Genomic DNA, 18,607 nt, shown 5'->3' with positions numbered 1-18,607 from the left:
GCTGTCTGATTGGTCCAGTTTGAAAATTAGACCGGCCAGGTTGTTTGGAACCAGGTCGAGAGGACTGTAGATCAATGTTTGTGTGAATAAAAATACACAGTACGTGAGTTATTAAAGTATTTCAACGTTTTTATAATTATAGCCAACGCGTTATGTCGTCTTTCCAGTGACGCAACGTTAGTTAGTTAGCTAGCTTAGCTAACGGCTAGCCTTTAGCTAGCTTATTACATTTTATTTGTCACATACACGTTTAGCAGATGTTATTGCGGGTGTAGCGAAATGCTTGTATCAAAGAGTAAAGGACATAATAAACAATGTGAAATGTCTGTCTTTTAGAGTGATGGATACGTGTTTGGACAAGAAACCAGAGAAAGTGGGACCGATTGTGGTTGAGGATTTAAGAAATAATTTGTTTGCTGATTTTTGTGCAATTCCATCTGCTATGCCACAGGTTTGTTTCTTGATGTGACGAGTTAACTTGGGTCATTTTTTTGTTATTAGATATATGCTATATAGCTAGATGTATTAATTTGTTTCATAGCTTCCATCTTTTAACTAAATCCTAATAAAATGCTCTCTACTTATCTGCCTACAGGATTCTGTATTATTTGAGAAAGAGCATCTGCGTGTTTACCTCAGGATACGTCCCTTTACCACAGAAGAGAATGAAAGTGGTGAATCTCAGGTATTTTCCCATGACACACATTCAGTATACTACGGAGCATTATGATTGATCCGAATGCTGTGGTACATACTCCTTTTCCTCCGTTTGAATCCAGGAATGTGTCTCCATGGAGCCACCAGACACCGTTTTACTCAGGGCACCTAGGACCTCTTTATCAACCAGACGACAAACCAGTCACTCAGACGGTGACAAACCAGTCTCTCAGACAGCCCAACGATTTCAGTTCACTCAGGTAAGGCCTTCGCTGGCTGTTTGATTAGTAGCTATTTGTAAAGATTTACTTTTTCTAAGAAATTAGTGTGGACATTTTTCTTTACCCACCCACCCTTGCCAGGTGTATGGACCTGACACTACACAGAGGCAGATGTTTGATGGCACAGTGAAACGTCTGGTTAGGGATGTTCTAGAAGGAGAGAATTCTATTGTCTTCACATATGGAGTCACCAACGCTGGGAAGACATTCACATTCCTCGGTCAGAATCTATTGAAAAATTATAATTATATATWTTTTTTTGCATGTTTCCAATGTGCACTTTGACCTCTGTTTAATACCCGATGCTCACCACAATAAAACAATTGTGTGACAGATACAGCTTCATGTTAAACACTTTTGGCATTGTGCCTTTTTAACCCTTAATCTATTTTTACTTCCAGGCCCTGAGCGTGATGGTGGAATTTTGCCAAGGTCRTTGAACGTGATCTTCAACAGCATTGAGGGCAGAGTCTACACGCGGAACGACCTCAAACCACATCGATGCAGAGACTTCACCAGGCTCACAAAGTTCCAGCAGGATGAAGAGACTACAAATAAGCTAAACCTCTTGAGACTGTCAAAGGAGGTGAGGTTTACCAGTAAAACCTCAAGCACAATGCCCACTTTGCTTTCTCTCTGAAATGTAAATGAGTCTGACTACTTTCTTTCCGTCTTTCTTTTCTTCAGAGTGGTTTTCTGAAAAGTACGATGACCTCCACTTGCAGGTCAACGATACTGGAGGGTAAGAAACTGGTTTCAGGCTTTGAATATGTTAAGTACAGCAGCTATGTATTTTGAGAATTTCTTGATACTCAATTTGACACCAAATAAACACCTTAATTGACACTGTTGTTATATCAATGTAAGATTTGTTGTCTGATTGACAGGTTCCTCCTTAAGCGATGTCAGTGATCAGGGGGAAGGAGACAGTTTCTGCCTGGATGTGGGCTCCCACACTAAATACTCTGTGTGGGTGTCCTTCTGTGAAATCTACAATGAGAATATCCACGACCTACTGGAGCCCATTCCTAATGGGTCACATAGGAGAACCGTCCTTCGCCTGTCCCAGGACATCAAAGGCAACACCTTTGTGAAAGGTAATATCCCTTTGATTGAGTATGTGAGGTATTAGTCTAGATGCTATGCGATTTCAGTTCATACAGAACATACACATGGTTTCTCTTGTAGCTCTAAAGTGGGTTCAAGTAAACAATTTCGAGGAGGCGTACAAAGTCATGAAGATCGGAAAGAAGAACCAGAGTTTCTCCTGCACGAAGCTCAACAACGTCTCCAGCAGAAGCCATAGCATATTCTCCATTCGGATCTTGCGTATTGAAGATGTTGGTGTACCCAGAGTCCACACAATTAGCGAGTACGTGACCAAGTTATTCTGTGTTTTTTTYCCCCTTGCTCTTCTCCAGTTTGTCCTGTTTTTATTCATGGTTGTGTGTTATGTCTAAGGTTGTCTTTGTGTGATCTGGCTGGATCGGAGAGATGTGGAAGGACTCAGAATAAAGGAGTGCAGCTAAAAGAGGCTGGCAACATCAACACCTCATTGCTGATTCTGGGCAAATGCATCAACACTCTGAGGCTCAACCAACAAGCCAAGTGAGTATTTGACCTGTATAGAGATTTATGCTTTCACACACTGACTGCGTGTTGCCACTTAATATAATGTTTACATACCCTACATTACTCATCTCATATGTATATACTGTACTCTATATCATCTACTGCATCTTGCCATCTTTATGTAATACATGTATCACTAGCCACTTTAAACTATGCCACTTTATGTTTATATACCCTACATTACTCATAATGGATATACTGTACTCTATACCGTCTACTGCATCTTGCCTATGCCGTTCTGTACCATCACTCATTCATATATCTTTATGTACATATTCTTTATCCCTTTACACTTGTGTGTATAAGGTAGTAGTTGTGAATTGTTAGGTTAGTACTCGTGGTTATTACTGCATTGTCGGAACTAGAAGCACAAGCATTTCGCTACACTCGCATTAACATCTGCTAACCATGTGTATGTGACAAATACAATTTAATTTGATTTGTTTGTTTCTAATAAACCAATATAATGCTCATTTTATGTACATATCTTCCAGGTTCCGACAACATGTGCCCTTCAGAGAGAGCAAGCTCACACACTACCTCCAGGGCTTTTTCTCTGGTAGAGGGAAAGCCTGCATGATCGTTAACATCAACCAATGCGCCTCCATGTACGACGAGACGCTCAACGTCCTCAAGTTCTCCGCTGTCGCCCAAAAGGTCAGTCGGTGGAGCTTTATAAGGAAGCGTAAGCTTGTGGTTGGTAATATAGGTGGGGGAAAATGCTCATTTATCTTATTTCTTTATGGCCTCTCAGGTGGTGGTCCTCAATATCAAACCAGTCCTTGCCATTGCCCCAAAGATATCTGCCAGAGAAGTGTCCCTCATCATCAACAATGCTGACTGCAAAGACCTATGGAGTAGGAGGAAGAGCTCCACGGTGGCTTGGGAAACCACTCTGGAGGATTTGCAGGATGATGAAGAGGAAGAGGAAAGTTGTGATGAGGGAATGGCAGAGGAAACCATTCTTGAGGCGAGAGAAGAGGACAATATGGCACTTGAGGACTTCAACGATGTATGTTTTGTCCATATTCAATATGTTGATATACTAATTMATTTTCACTGACTGTTACAGATTGATTTTGTTGTGTATTTTAAGGGCCAGCTTGCTCTGGTGGAGGAACTAAAGGAGAAGCTTCTGAAGGAGGAAGCTGAGAAATTGGCTTTGGAGTCTCACATCCGTGAAGAGGTCACCATCGAGTTCATGGAGCTATTCTCCAAAATGGAAAGTGATTACAAGTAAGTAGTCAATGCATTTCCCTCTTTAAAAGAGCTGTCAATTTTAGCTGTTGTCTGTAGATGCATTGACTGGACAATGTTTTTGTCTTGCAGCGAGCGTCTTGCGAAAGAGAGGGAGATCACAGAGGACAGAGTGGACAAGAGGTTGGAAATCCTGAAAAATTTAGTCGGCAAGAGTGTCAGCGAGTATGCAAGTGTCTCTTGTGACAAGGAAACAACAAAGGTAAGTCTCATTCAGATCACAGGTCATAATATCAGATCTGGCAGAAAATACAACTTCACCACTAACATCCTTACCTGTTCTTGTGTGAATAGCATGATGAATTTAGTTCTGATATCTTTGTTTTCCATCACAGGAGGATAAGGCAGGGCTCTTGGAGGGGATCGTTGACACTATGCGAGACGATCTGGCTAGAATCAGGAGGGATGCAGAGGCTGCACAGACCTGTCTGGTGGACCTGCCTGAGTCTCCTGGCACTGTGGCCAGCCTGAGGAAGCAGGTGGACGACTTATCAGAGGAGCTCCTCAAGACTCAACAGCAACTCAACATCAAAACCAATGGTATGTATAGTATGTCTCACTTACTGGGATTTGATCATGATAAATATTCTGTATTTAGCTCAAGTGTGTTTTCCTTCTGTTTACAGAAATGAGCATTGAAATGAAAACATTGGGGGGGCAGCTAGAGGAAGCGAAGGAGGTAAGCCTGGCTTGATATTGATGTCTGATGTCTTTTGTTGCATATGAGCACTGAATGAAAGGTTGGGTTAGACTTGATGGTTTTCCGTATTTTGATTGCATGCAGAATTTGGAACCTCAGACGCAGAAGTTTGAGGCCTTAATGGAAATCTGCCGTGAGAAAGACAACGTGATAACCAAGCTGCAGGAAGCAATGGATCAGAATAGTGAGGCTTCAACTAGGGATGTAAGTAAATTATTTCATACTTGCACTAAATGCATATGTGGGGTTGCTTTGTTATCAGTCCAAGTGTATGTAGTATGATCCATCAGAACCTCTGTATATGATAATATGCATTCCCTTTCACTGTTTTTGTCAACAGAGAGCCTTGGTTGATTCCATCAAGGAGGAGATCCTGAGCTTGAAACAGAATTGTAAATGTATGAGCCGGGACAGTCCCAGTTCTGAGGAGKGCAGAAAACGCCATGCAGATGTCCTGGAAGACCTTGATGATCAGCCTGCCCTGAAGAAAGGTAGTCCCCCCCCAAAAATATGAAAAGGGTTTCCATTTACTTATAGAGTTCTGTATCTGTCTGACCTTCTCCTTTACTCTCTCCAGGGAGTCTTGAGGTCGAGCATCTCATTCTGGCRGAAGAGTTGGAGAAACTCCAGGTGGAATGTCGTCAAAAAGACATGACCATTTCACAGTTAAAAGAAGAAAACGAGGCGACGGTTCAGAAGTTGGAGACGGTCAAAGGAGAGATAAAAAGAAAGAACGAAGTCGCTGAAGAGCTCAAACGTGAGAGGGTTTCATTCGAACAGACTGTCCAGAAGCTCAGCGATGATCTGGAGGAGCAGACTGATTGTTGTGAAGCTGTTATGGCCTCGCTGGAGAAAGAGAGGAAAGAGACAGCAAGGCTCTCCAAAGACAACAAAGCTCTGGTCAACGGCATCTTCCAGCTCCAGCAGACATCACAGMAAGTGGAGTCTTCRGTGAAAATTCTCCAAACAGAACTTACCGAACAGACGGAGAGGTCCGCCAAGCTTCCAGAGGAGCTAGAAGCAGCCAGAGCACTCCTGAAGGGTCTTAAAGACAAATCCAATSAAAAATACCAAACCATTGAATCCTTGACTTTGGAAACAGAACAACTCCGGAAGGATGCGGAGGAACTGAAGGTCTGTTCTGCACAGAGGAACAACTCCAAGTTCCATGACACCATAGATGCCATGAAGAGGGAGTGTGAGATYGTGGTGGAGAAGTCGGTTCAGAAGAGCCAGCGGATAGCTGACCTGGAGCASGAGCTCAACCAGGTCAGAGAGCAGCTCTCTGGACAGGAGGAACTCTGCAACCAGCTAGAGACACAGTGGTCGGAGGCCCAATTCAACCTACAGGGCTACGAATTAGAGAACGGGGCTTACAACGAAATTATGAAGAGTTACGCCGACCTCAAAAAGGTGGCAGGCCACCAGAAGGAGCAGATCGTGGACCTGGAGGTGCAGGTGCAGCGCTCTGAGAGGGTTGCAGAGTTGGAGAAGCAGCTGGCTGAGATGGAGGCCCAGTGYAGAGCTCTGCAAGAGAGACTAGAAGAGGCTCAACGGAAACTGGAGGAGGTGGAGAGTCATGGAAAGTCCAAGGATAAGGTGATTGAAGACATGCGCCTTGCACTGACAGAGCAGGAGAGGACACAGACCGAACAAGAGCGGATTCTGGAAGCCAAGATGAAAGAGATTGAGGCTTTAAGTGAAGGTGAGTGGTCACACACTTTTGTAGAATCCCCCCACCCCCCTGATTTCAACATGTATCTTCATTCAGAAACATTACCGGTAAGTGGATTTGTCAGGAATGTCTCAATTTTGGATTTAAGAGCTGACAAGTTTGAAGGATGGCTGCCTACAGAAAAACACAAACGGTGCCAAGTCCTCTCATGTCCTCAACGACTGTCCCGGCCAGTGCGAGAACGTGAAGTGGGAATGTCAGCGGACCAAAGAGAGCTTGAGGGTAAGATCACTACTCGACGTCCCTCCTGAAACTCCAGCCATTTACGTTTCTGTCTGAGATGGGACGGTGTACGCACACGTGGTGAGGAAAGTAACCATTCCTTTTGATATCCTCCTAGCTGTCTAATGAACAGTATGAGTCGGAGAGGTGGCTTGAAGAGAAGGCCATTCTGATGAAGGTAGCCAATGGGCCAGAGGAGGAGAAGAGTCCGTGCCTGGCCCTGGAGTTGTTGAGAGGGTGTTCAGAAGAGCTCCGCTGTAGCCAGCTGCGGACTGAAGAGGTAAATGGGATCATTCTGACTCTGAATAATAAACGCTTTCGAACTGCTGGGCTTGTAATGGCGTTTCTGGGTCAAAGGCAGTACTTAACAGAGTTTGAGTGCGTAGGCAGTGAATGTGCAGCGGGAACTTCCTTTGATGAAATGAGTACAGAATAGGGTCACAGAAATAGCATTTTGGAGTTTCTGTGACGTAGTCTAGTTTTTATTGGAACATTGGAAACTTTTTACCTCATCACTTAAATTCAAGTCGCTTTTTTGTAGTTTTTTTCATCCTCAATTTGGTGTTATCCAATTGGTAGTTAGTCTTGTCCCATCGCTACAACTCCAGTACGGACTCGGGAGAGGCGAAGGTCGAGAGCCGCGTGTCCTCCGAAACACAACCCAACCAAGCCGCACTGTTTCTTGACACAAGGCACGTTTAGCCCGGAAGCCAGCCGCACCAATGTGTCGGAGGAAACACCGTACACTTGGCGACCGTGTCAGCCTGCATTCGCCCGGCCCGCCACGGGAGTCGCTAGAGTGCGATGGGACAAGGACATCCTGGCCGGCCAAAGCCTCCCCTATCCCAGGCGACTCTGGACCAATTGTGTGTCGCCTCATGGGTCTCCCGGTGGCGGCCGGCTGCGACACAGCCTGGTATCGAGCCAGGATCTGTAGTGACACAGCTAGCACTGCGATGCCTTAGACCGCTGCACCACTCGGGAGGCCCTAGTCGCATGATCTTCGATCCATCTGATGTAGTGTAGAGACCTCTTCAGCAGAATATTACCAGCCTATGTCTTATCACATTCTTCCAACGAAATGATATGTAGTTKCAGGGAAAGCTGGTGCAAGTTCAGACAGGCGCAATTGACAGTATGTCTCACCATAAGGACTGTCGGCCTCTAATGCTAATCTTTCTGTTTTCAGGAGACCTTGCCAAAGCAGCCCTCTGAGAAAGAAGAGAGCAGGGAGGAGAGTGGCTCTCTGGTCGAGGCACTCAAATTAGAGATGCAGAAACTCCAGGAGAGGAAAGCAGACAAAGCGAGCAAGCTCAGGGAGCTCAACGAGCACGCCAACTTCCAAACACAAGAGGTCAGTATAGATCAGAGAATCATTGGGCTGCTTCCCATTCTGTGGTTGACTGTTTCCTTGTCATTTTTCAGCCACAACATCAGGGATAGACTCATCCAGGGCCTAAATGTTACTTTTTGGTCCACCAGCCACTTTGGCAGGTAGATTTCCTTTTTTACCTTACCGTAAAATGCTTACTGAAAAAAAAAAATGTAATCTGAAAGTAACACAAGATATTTACATAACAATAACGAGGCTATATACAGGGGGTACCGGTACCGAGTCAATGTGCGTGAGTAGAGGTTAGTCGAGGGAATTTATAAAGTGACTATGCATAGATAATAAACAGCGAGTAGCASCAGTGTAAAAACACAGGGGAAGGGGGTGTCAATGTAAATAGTCCAGGTGGCCATTTGATTAATTGTTTCTTCGGTCCTACATTTACATTACATTTAAGTCATTTAGCAGACGCTCTTATCCAGAGCGACTTACAAATTGGAAAGTTCATACATATTCATCCTGGTCCCCCCGTGGGAATTGAACCCACAACCCTGGCGTTGCAAGCGCCATGCTCTACCAACTGAGCCACACGGGACCTAGTCTCAGCGCTTCACGTGCGTAAGCACAGACCCCAGCCAGGCAGTGTTGCAGCGCAGAAAGACTCTGAAAACAGCTACTGCAGCATTTATTTAGCTATAAATGTGATCATACTTGACTTTTTATTCACAAATGCGAGTGAAATGCTCACAATGTGGAGCCCTGGCCACCCACCAACATGGCTGGTGAAGTAGACATCTTACCTGATAATTCAAAATCTCCCAGCATTTGGCAGGTGTTTATTTTAGCCCCTGGACTCATCCCAATATGGGTGTAAAAAGAACATTCATATTTTATATTTTGTGGTCTGTGTGTATAATGTTGGCCTGTCTGTCTGGGCAGGAACTGGACTTCTCGGAGGTGTCCACAGACGGCAGCCGAGAGCATCGCTTCCCCAAACCAGAGCTGGAGATCCAATTCACCACTCTGCAACCCAACAAGCTGAACATCCGGAGGCAGGGAGAGGACAAGTCTGTGACCGGCAAAATCACCCGCTCAGCCAGGAAGAGAAAAAGCAACGAGATGGAGAAGGTACAGATCAGATCAAAGTGTGTGTTTGATAACAGATAGAATATCTGAAAATAAGGTCCAGTAGATCTCAAGTTAATTTGACTGAAAACCATAACATATCTCTTGAATCTCGTTACACTTCCTCAAAATGTAGACATGGAAAGCCTGGGGTTGCCCTGCATTTTTTTATTTTGTTTGTGCTTGTGCATGCATGTGAGAGGATGAGAACATCTCAGACTGGGTATTACCCAGGAGAACCCAGCCCTTCCAGAGAGCAAGCAGCAGATGCACAACAGACACGACAGTGACCACGTTTACATGCACACAGTATTCCAGATAGTTGCTCATTTCCCGGTTAAGGTCTTATTCAGTACAAGGTGTTAACGTGCACCTACTCTTACAGCGTCTACTCTTCCTGGTGTCCAAACAGGTTTATAACAACAACAACTTAACCACCTACATCAAGGGTGTCGAACGTATGGCAAGATCTGGCCCGTGCGGGGGTCCAATCCGGCCCGTGGGTAATTTGAGAAAAAAATGACAAGAACCAAACTGAAACTGTAGGAATGATAATGGACCTGCATTCGTACATTTTTTTTTTTTTGTCCAGCTCGCTAATAATCACTGAAACGAAAGCTACAACAACAAAAACAAACGTTTTGATGGATAGGAAATAACCAATTTTCCGTGCGGCCCTCCGGACCTCGTTGAAGAACGAATGCGGGCCTCCCTCGGCAAAATGAGTTTGACACCCCTGGCTTACATCATAAACAAAACAACGCATCATACAATACGTTATTACATCACTACGCTGTCACTAGAAATCTACAATATAAAATGTACAATATTACAATGTGTTTGTCTTTTTACAGTCCGTTGTGCTTATCAGTGTTTATAAATCTGATTTCACTGCTAGCTTGAGTTACTTGATGTGAAAGAGTTCCATGGAGTCTATAGTTAGAAACAGTTTCCCTTGTCATTACTTGATGATCTAGAATACAAAATAAAGCCTTGCTCACCAGAATGATGTCAGAAATCAATAGAGTGAATGCATCAACAATCTAGTTGACATCGGTAAAGTTGTCTTTCATTTCTGTTTCTCTCGCAGAGGGAAGACGTTTAGGTACCGGGGAGATGTTTCCATGCAAAAAAATGTTTGTTGACCAGTTTTAAGGAAATGAAATGCTGTGAAAAACTAGTTGATGTTTCTGGTAGTATTTCAGTTCGTCTTCGACGCTTAACTTTGTGGTTGAACGTTTTTTTTTTAAGTCAGCTTTTATGACGGTAACATTTTTTTGGCCTACACAATACGTGTGCATTTGCATTTTCTCACTGTATTTCTCAAATTAACATTTGGTCTCTAATTTTACTGCAAGAAGCACTTAATTCTGCAGGAGTTAATATTATCAGAGGCATACATTCTGTTCCACATTAGTTACCATAACAACTATTACTGTTTCTATCTGAACTTCAAAAGGTGGTACTATGTGATACTTGGACTGCAGAAAAAAGTGAACTGGATAAGATGTTCACATGCCACAGTATCCCGTCTAAGATCAGCATTTCCCAAGCATCTTATTCGGGTTTCTCAAAACCAGGATACGAGCCTATTTGGGTTATTTTAAACAGGATATGATGTTTTATATGCGTTGACTCAAACGTAATACTTGAGTATCCTGAATAATAATGGGATATTGGTGTGCATGTAAACCTGGTCAATGTCTCTCCTCTCTCGCTAAACTGAGAAACTACCTAAAAGCACCCTTCTCTGTTCAGCAGGATTGAGTTATGCCAAAGAAGCAAGAGTAATGCCAACAGATAATGGGTTTATAAACAGTTGTGAGAACCTGGAAAACTACAGGCGCAATCCCTCGAGTCCCTTCACATTCCAGTCTCGTGACAGATTGGATAGTATTTCAAGGTCCTGGTTGCAATTCCTCCTTTTATAAGTTATTTTGGGAAAAACTATAAGCGCAATTCCACGGTAACTGAATGATGCTGAGACTTTTTCACTTTCAATTGTAAAAAAAAAAAAAAGTTTTACCTTTTTAACTAGGCAAGTCAGTTGAGAACAAATTCTTATTTACAATGACGGCCTACACCGGCCAAACTCGAACGACGCTGGGCCAATTGTGCGCCGCCCTATGGGACTCCCAATCACGGCCGGTTGTGATACAGCCTGGATTCAAACCAGGTTGTCTGTAGTGAGGCCTCTAGCACTGAGATGCAGTGTCTTAGACCACTGCGCCACTTGGGAGCCCAAGTGTGGGTCAAATGTATGTCAAACAATGGAATTGCCCATAACACAGATTTAACCAGATCCCTTTGAAATTAAGATTATGTTATACATTCATCGAAGGACTGCATCATTCTGACTTGATTGCCTGACGAATTGAGCCCTTCATTGTAATACAACAATGTGTGTGTGTCAATTTTTAGTGTGTGTCCTCTCACAAATTCTAAAATGGTCTCTCTGTGCCTCAGGACCCTGTGGAAAGTGAAAACAAAAATAATATAAAGTTGAGGAGGGACAACAGAGTGAACATACAGGTAAGAAGAGAATCTAGACAAACATTTAAATATGTTACAACTTTGAGCTTCGTCATAACTCAATTGAAGGCCACTAGTAAATGTTATCCTGTGTGTACGTCATGTCAACAGTCGCCGACCGTGCTCTGTGTAAAAGCAGACCAGAAGAAGCAACAGACCCCAGCAAGTCTGAAATGCAAAAAGGATGGAACCCTCCAGAAGATTGGAGACTTCATCCAGAGTTCCCCAAGTCTGCTCGGAAGCAAAGGTTAGCAAGACTTGGCTGTTCTCCTTCACTGATGTCAGTGTACTGCACACACATCAGACAATCAGCCAAAATGTTATCTATTTTATAACAGTCTTGTCTCTCCAAAGCTAAGACAATTATGGGGATTGTAAGTGGAAGACCTACAGAGCGAGAGAAAGACACAGCAGTGAAACCGAAGAGGACCAAGAGGAAACTGTACAAGACCGACATCTCCTCCCCTTTGGACATCCCGTCTCATCTGGTGAGTGACAACTGAGTGGGACTTGGCCTCCGAAGCCCAGGCTTTTCACGTTCTGTTTGAAAGCCTGGGAAAGTTCTCCTCAGACGACGATAAAAGGGACTAGAATATGGTGGAGGGTAGATGGGAACTAGTGACATGTAGCCACCTAATAAATATTTCACGTAGGTAGAGCTCCAAACAGAGGTTGTGCTTTAAAAAAAATCCCCACTTGCAATAAGCTAGCTAGCATAAGATACAAATAAGTAACACTGCATAGGCTTCTAAAACTCTGCCTAACATGGTAGGAAAAGCAGACAAACTAAGGAGAAACAAGGAAATGCCTCTCCTGAGGGGAAATGTAATAGCTAATCAAATGCGAGCATTAACAGCCAGGGTTTCCAATCAAACGCAAAATACAAGTTTTCCATACTTCTAATATTCGTGTCAACGAGACCAGATTTGGAAGGATGGCCTCSCGAGACTAGGTGGCACTTGGATAGTTTGCTCTTTTAATGTGAAAAAGATGAATTGAACATGGATTGTGTCAAATCTTTATCTCTTTAGGTGTTAACAAACCACTGGTGCGAGTTAACATTGGGTTGTTCTGTTCTTATGTTGCAGATCCTGGGTCTTGATCAAGATGAGAGAAAGCAACCATCTCATTATCAAGAGGCAGCTAAGGTCGAGGACAGCAAGGAAATGATTACAAACTTGGTCAAAAGTGTCTGAGTTTATTTCTTACTCTCTCTATATATATATATATATATATAACAATTTAACCTTTTTTGGAAATCAGGGTCTTGGTTTTCTAACAACCTATGTACGTATGTGAATATTGTCATTTTGTTTCTCATTTTCCATTATGTTTGAGAGCACTGAATTGTGCTTTTTAGAATAAATTATTTTTAGATTGACAAAAAAAAGTGTCCACACTACAGGGAACATGGCAAATGCCATACGTTTTTGTCAATGTACATTGGCGATGCAGCCCGTGGTCCGAGAGCAGGACACATTGGAGGATAGAGTAGGCGTGGTTTAATCCTGCTTGACTGGGGCCAAGTGTATGTCATGGTCATTTATTCTCAGTGGCACCCAGGTGTGGCTGTCATCTAAGGAGAGTGATACATTTCAACTCTCACCCTTCGCCTCCTCTCTGTGGTGAGCCCCTGACATGTCCCACTCACAGCCAGTCAGGTTCAGCCTCCGGTGGGCAATTAATGGGACATTGGCCAGTGTTTGTGTCTGTCATTGCTGTTGTCATTGAAAACATGTTTCCAATGATTAAATGCATTTTATTCTCTGCAATACTTGGCTGTTGTTTTTTGTCGGCTTGCGTGTTGGGTTTGATGTGCTTCTCGAAGTCTTGAGCCTCCTTGGCAGTGGAAAACGTGTGTGTTGTGTTCTGGAAGGTCAAGGTGAGTTTTGATGGGTGGATGAAGCCGCAGCTCAGGTTTAGCTTGCATAGTTGGGATCTCACCATGTTGTAGGTCACCCTCTGTTTTAGCAATTTTGGCACTCAGGTCTGGGTATATGCTGATCCTCTTCCCTGCATATTTTGTAGGGCAGACCTCCAGATTCCACTGCAAGGCAAACAATTTGTCTCTTGACTTCAAAGCTCTGGATCCATACAATCATACAGCCAGAGCCATTGCAGATTTGACCGGTGCCGTGCACAATGTTAATCTGCGGCATGGGAACCAGCTTCTCCAGCCGAACAGTTCATAGAAAAGATTGCTCACGAAGGAAGTTGAGTTGCCTGCTTCCACACCAATTTCAAGTTCTGTGACCCTCACATTGAATTTACAGGAATTATTTTAGAGTGATTCCGTTTTCTCTTAGGAGTTTGATTATCTTTTCCAACTTAGCTTGTGCTGTTTCCAGGTCATGGAGTCGCACCTCTGTTGGATTGGCTCTCTCCTCCAGACTTTCCACTTTGGTTGAATAGGGATCAACCAATAATTAATTTACTGGTTTTAATTGTACAAAATGAATGTCCTACACCTTAATATGATGTTTAATATTGACAAGTTTTAGGAAATAAGTCATTTAATTCATAGTTATTTCCAAAAGAAAAGACACGAATAGGCCACCCGTTTCAATACATGCCACCGGAACCGGAAATGAATTGTACACCTCTGATTGTAAATCCTCACCAAGCCAGATTGAGTCCTTTTGAAAAGATAGAAGAACTCCTCTTCTCTCAACTGAGGAAGCCAGCGTGCCCAAATCTCTCTCCATGAACTCAAAAGGGTATTGGATAAACATGAATAAAGGCGAATGCCTCCTGAGGTCCATTTAAAAAATTTGGAACCAATTCGGTCCACTGAACTGAAATGATGAACACAGCCGTTCATTTGAATGGATGTAAATTCAGCTTTTATTAACTAAACATAAGGATGCCACCCAGTGCTCTCACCATCGTCCCCTATCTTTCGTATACACAGATATTAAACAATTTTCCAAATTCTGCCATCCCATCTTGAAACTTACTTACCCAAATTGGTACATTGTGACCAAAGCAGGTTGTTAAACTATTATCCTCAGATAACCTCCATCGTCTATTACATATCTTATATGCTTCATCAGAAGCCAAAACTCCAATCTCTTGACTCATAAAAAGCTTTTGATAGACTAGAGTGGTCATATCTTTGGTCGGTTTTGGAACATATGGGACTTGGCTCCAATTTCATTAAAATGATTCAAATATTACAGAATTAGTTTTGTTCCCCACAAAGGGGCTTTATTACAAACATAAATACTCCAGTTTCATCAGCTGTCCTGGTGGCTGGTCTCAGATGATCCCGCAGGTGAGCCGGATGTGAACATTCAAATCTCTGGTAACAGCTCTGGTGGACATTCCTGCAGTCACCATGCCAATTGCACACTCCCTCAACTTGAGACATCTGTGGTATTGTGTTGTGACAAAACTGCACAATATTACAGTGGCCTTTTATTGCCCCCAGCACAAGTGCACTTGTGTAATGATCATCCTGTTGAATCAGCTTCTTGATATGCCACACCTGTCAGGTGGATGGATTATCTTGGCAAAGGAAAAATACCCATTAACAGGGATGTAAACAAATTTGTGGCCAAAATTTGAGCGAAATCAGCTTTTTGAACATTTCTGGGTTATTATTTTTTTTTTTTTTTAGCTCATGAAATATGGGACCAACACTTTACCTGTTGCGTTTATATTTTGTTCAGTATACACTACCAGTCAAAAGTATTAGAACACCTACTTATTCAAGGGTTTTCTTTATTTTGACCATTTTCTACATGTGGGAACTCCTTCAAGACTGTTGGAAAAGCATTCCAGGTGAAGCCGTTGAGAGAATGCCAAGAGTGGGCAAGCTGTTCATAAGCAAAGAGGTGGCTATTTGAAGAATCTCAAATCTCAACTATATTTGATTGTGGTACACTATTTTGGTTACTACAGGATTCCATATGTGTGCTATTTCCTAGTTTTGATGTCTTCACTATTATTCTACAATGTAGAAAATAGTCCAAATAAAAACCCTTGAATGAGTAGGTGTTCAAAATGTTTTGACTGGTTTTGTGTGTGTGTATTATAACTATATAAATTTTATTTTTATGAAGAAATACTCCAGTCTGAACTTAAACGACTTAAACCAGGAAGAAAAGTGTAGAAATGGTAATGAACTTACATTTGTGCCTTTTTAAATTTTAAATCCATCACAGTATTTTCAATATAAACATTAGCAGCACTATTTTGGTTGATTTTTGTGGTCTCAAGACAGTGAGTTTAACTTCTTTCAAGAAATATGGGCAAAATGTTATTATTGACATGAAAGAGGTGGGGATGTTGTTTCCTTGTCATATCATTTAATATCAGAATAGAATTTTAAAAAGTATTCCAGATTGTATTTTGTGATTATTTTTCATGATGCGAATATGGAGTTGAGGCTGAGACAGCCTGATTCAATTTGGGTCCCAAGCAAAACCAGTTGAGAACCACTGTTTTAAATTGTATTTCCCGGAACTAGCATTTCGTCCCATCATAAATTGGTATAGACATGATTTTTCTGCCCCCTGACTGAGTATAGAGAGAAATGTGGTGTCTCCTATTGCCCTGGAAGAGGTGGTCTTATATCCCTTTAAAGCTGCAATATGTAACTTTTTGGGTGACCAAATTCACATTGACAGATCTATAACTGACATTTCTTTCTCATTGAAAGCAAGTCTAAGAAGCAGTAGATCTGTTCTATGTGAGCTATTTCCATGCTTCCTGTTCTTAAATTTAGTTTCTGTATCTTTAACTTTTGTACACCACTTTAAACAGCTGAAAATACAATATTTTTGGTTAGGACAATATATTTCACAGCGGTTTAAATGGTACATGATTCTCTACACAACGACTGCTTGTTTTGTCACATTGACTGAAATTAAGCAAACTATTAGAATTCTAGCAACCAGGAAATGGCGGTGCATTTTTATGCATATTGCTCCTTTAAACAATGTAAACTATGCTTTGGTGCTAGCATTATTGCTCTCACAATGGCATGCCCTTACTCCAATATTTCACAATAATGCCTTGCAGTCTTTTGCATCCCCAATAGTCCAATAAATGATTTGGGTTCCCGAAAACACTGATCTCTCTAGAACCAGGAACAGATATAGCCCTTGGTTTCTCTCCAGACCTGACTGCCCTTGACCAGCACAAAAACATCCTGTGGCGTTCTGCATTAGCATCGAACAGCCCCCGTGATATGCAACTTTTCAGGGAAGTTAGGAACAAAATATACACAGGCAGTTAGGAAAGCTAAGGCTAGCTTTTTCAAGCAGAAATTTGCATCCTGTAGCAAACTCAAAAAGTTCTGGACACTGTAAAGTCCTCCTCCCAGCTGCCCACTGACTGAGGCTAGAAACACTGTCACCACCGATAAAATCCACTATAATTGAGAATTTCAATAAGCATTTTTCTATGGCTGGCAATGCTTTCCACCTGGCTACCCCTACCCCGATCAACAGCCCTCCACCCCCCACAGCAACTCGCCCAAGCCTCCCCACTTCTCCTTCACCAAACCAGATAGCTGAGTGTTCTGAAAGAGCTGCAAAATCTGGACCCCTACAAATCAGCCGGGCTAAACAATCTGGACCTCTTTCTAAAATGATCTGCAGAAATTGTTGCAACTCCTATTTCTAGCCTGTTCAACCTCTTTCGTATCGTCTGAGATTCCCATAGATTGGAAAGCTGCCGCGGTCATCCCCCTCTTCAAAGGGGAGACACTAGACCCAAACTGCTACAGAACTATATCTATTCTACCCTGCCTTCTAAGGTCTCGAAAGCCAAGTTAAACAAACAGATTACCGACCATTTCAAATCCCACAGTACTTCTCCGCTATGCAATCTGGTTTCAGAACAGGTCATGGGGGCACCTCAGCCCACGCTCAAGGTCTTAAACGATATCATAACCGCCATCAATTAGAGACATTACGTGCAGCTGTATTCATCGACCTTGCCAAGGCTTTCGACTCTGTCAATCACCACATCCTCATCGGCAGACTCAACAGCCTCGGTTTCTCAAATGACTGCCTGGTTCACCAACTACGTCTCTATAGAGTTCAGTGTGTCAAATTGAAGGGCCTGTTGTCGGCACCTCTGGCAGTCTCTATGGGGTGTTACAGGGTTCAATTCTCGGGCCGACTCTCTTCTCTGTATACATCAATGATGTCGCTCTTGCTGCTGGCGATTCTTTGATCCACCTCAGATGTATACAGATCCACCATTCTGTAACATCTGGCCCTTCTTGGACACTGTGTTAACTAACCTCCAGACGAGCTTCAATGCCATACAACTCTCCTTCCATGGCCTCCAACTGCTCTTAAATGCAAGTAAAAGAAAATGCATGCTCTTCAACCGATCGCTGCCCGCACCGCTGCCGCCCGTCCCGCATCACTACTCTGGACGGTTCTGACTTAGAATATGTGACAACTACAAATACCTAGGTTTCTGGTTAGACTGTAAACTCTCCTTCCAGACTCACATTAAAATCACCAATCCAAAATAAATCTGAATCGGCTTCCACTTGCAACAAAGCATCCTTCACTCATGCTGCCCAACATACCCTCGAAAAAATGACCATCCTACCGATCTCGACTTTGGCGATGTTATTTACAAAATAGCCCTCCAACACTCTAATCAACAAATTGATGCAGTCTATCACCAGTGCCATTCGTTTTGTCACAAAGCCCCATATATTACCCACTACTGCCGACCTGTACGCTCTCGTTGGCTGGCCCTCGCTTCATACTCGTCGCCAAACCCACTGGCTCCAGGTCATCTACAAGTCTCTGCTAGGTAAAGCCCCGCCTTATCTCAGCTCACTGGTCACCATAGCAGCACCCATCCGTAGCACGCGCTCCAGCAGGTATATCTCATTGGTCACCCCCAAAGCCAATTCTTCCTTTGGCCGCCTCTCCTTCCAGTTCTCTGCTGCCAATGACTGGAACGAACTGCAAAAATCGCTAAAGCTGGAGACTCTTACCTCCCTCACTAGCTTGAAGCACCAGCTGTCAGAGCAGCTCACAGATCACTGCACCTGTACATAGTTCATCTGTAAATGGCCCATCCAATCTACCTCATCCCCATACTTTATTTAATTATTTTGCTCCTTTGCACCCCAGTATCTCTACTTGCACATTCTA

At 43.0% G+C, this 18,607-nt stretch overlaps 1 protein-coding gene across 2 annotated transcripts; it reads left to right on the top strand.

The window, feature by feature from the left end:
* The first annotated feature begins 6 nt into the window (after positions 1-6).
* On the top strand, positions 7-13,246 carry LOC111977871 (kinesin-like protein KIF20B). 2 transcript variants are annotated; one of them, XM_024007628.1, is made up of 27 exons: positions 7-99; positions 337-451; positions 596-685; positions 780-917; positions 1,020-1,158; positions 1,340-1,524; positions 1,626-1,680; positions 1,826-2,035; positions 2,127-2,310; positions 2,400-2,546; positions 3,065-3,227; positions 3,325-3,582; positions 3,667-3,806; positions 3,900-4,029; positions 4,163-4,367; positions 4,454-4,506; positions 4,612-4,731; positions 4,868-5,018; positions 5,105-6,232; positions 6,351-6,484; positions 6,603-6,764; positions 7,674-7,838; positions 8,757-8,945; positions 11,409-11,474; positions 11,586-11,721; positions 11,829-11,962; positions 12,563-13,246. In XM_024007628.1, exons 2-27 carry the CDS (start codon positions 341-343, stop codon positions 12,668-12,670), a joined length of 4,701 nt encoding a protein of 1,566 aa, XP_023863396.1. In that variant the 5' UTR covers positions 7-99; positions 337-340; the 3' UTR covers positions 12,671-13,246. The 2 variants fall into 2 exon arrangements, with proteins under 2 accessions (XP_023863396.1, XP_070304357.1); XM_070448256.1 differs by lacking the exon at positions 2,127-2,310 and having other exon boundaries at positions 2,360-2,546.
* The last annotated feature ends 5,361 nt before the right edge of the window (positions 13,247-18,607 follow it).

This window comes from Salvelinus sp. IW2-2015, linkage group LG18, assembly GCF_002910315.2.
Source record: "Salvelinus sp. IW2-2015 linkage group LG18, ASM291031v2, whole genome shotgun sequence".
Classification (NCBI taxonomy): Eukaryota; Metazoa; Chordata; class Actinopteri; order Salmoniformes; family Salmonidae; genus Salvelinus; species Salvelinus sp. IW2-2015.
The sequence above is the reverse complement of the archived record's forward strand: the minus strand, read 5'-3'. Positions and strand labels throughout refer to the sequence as shown.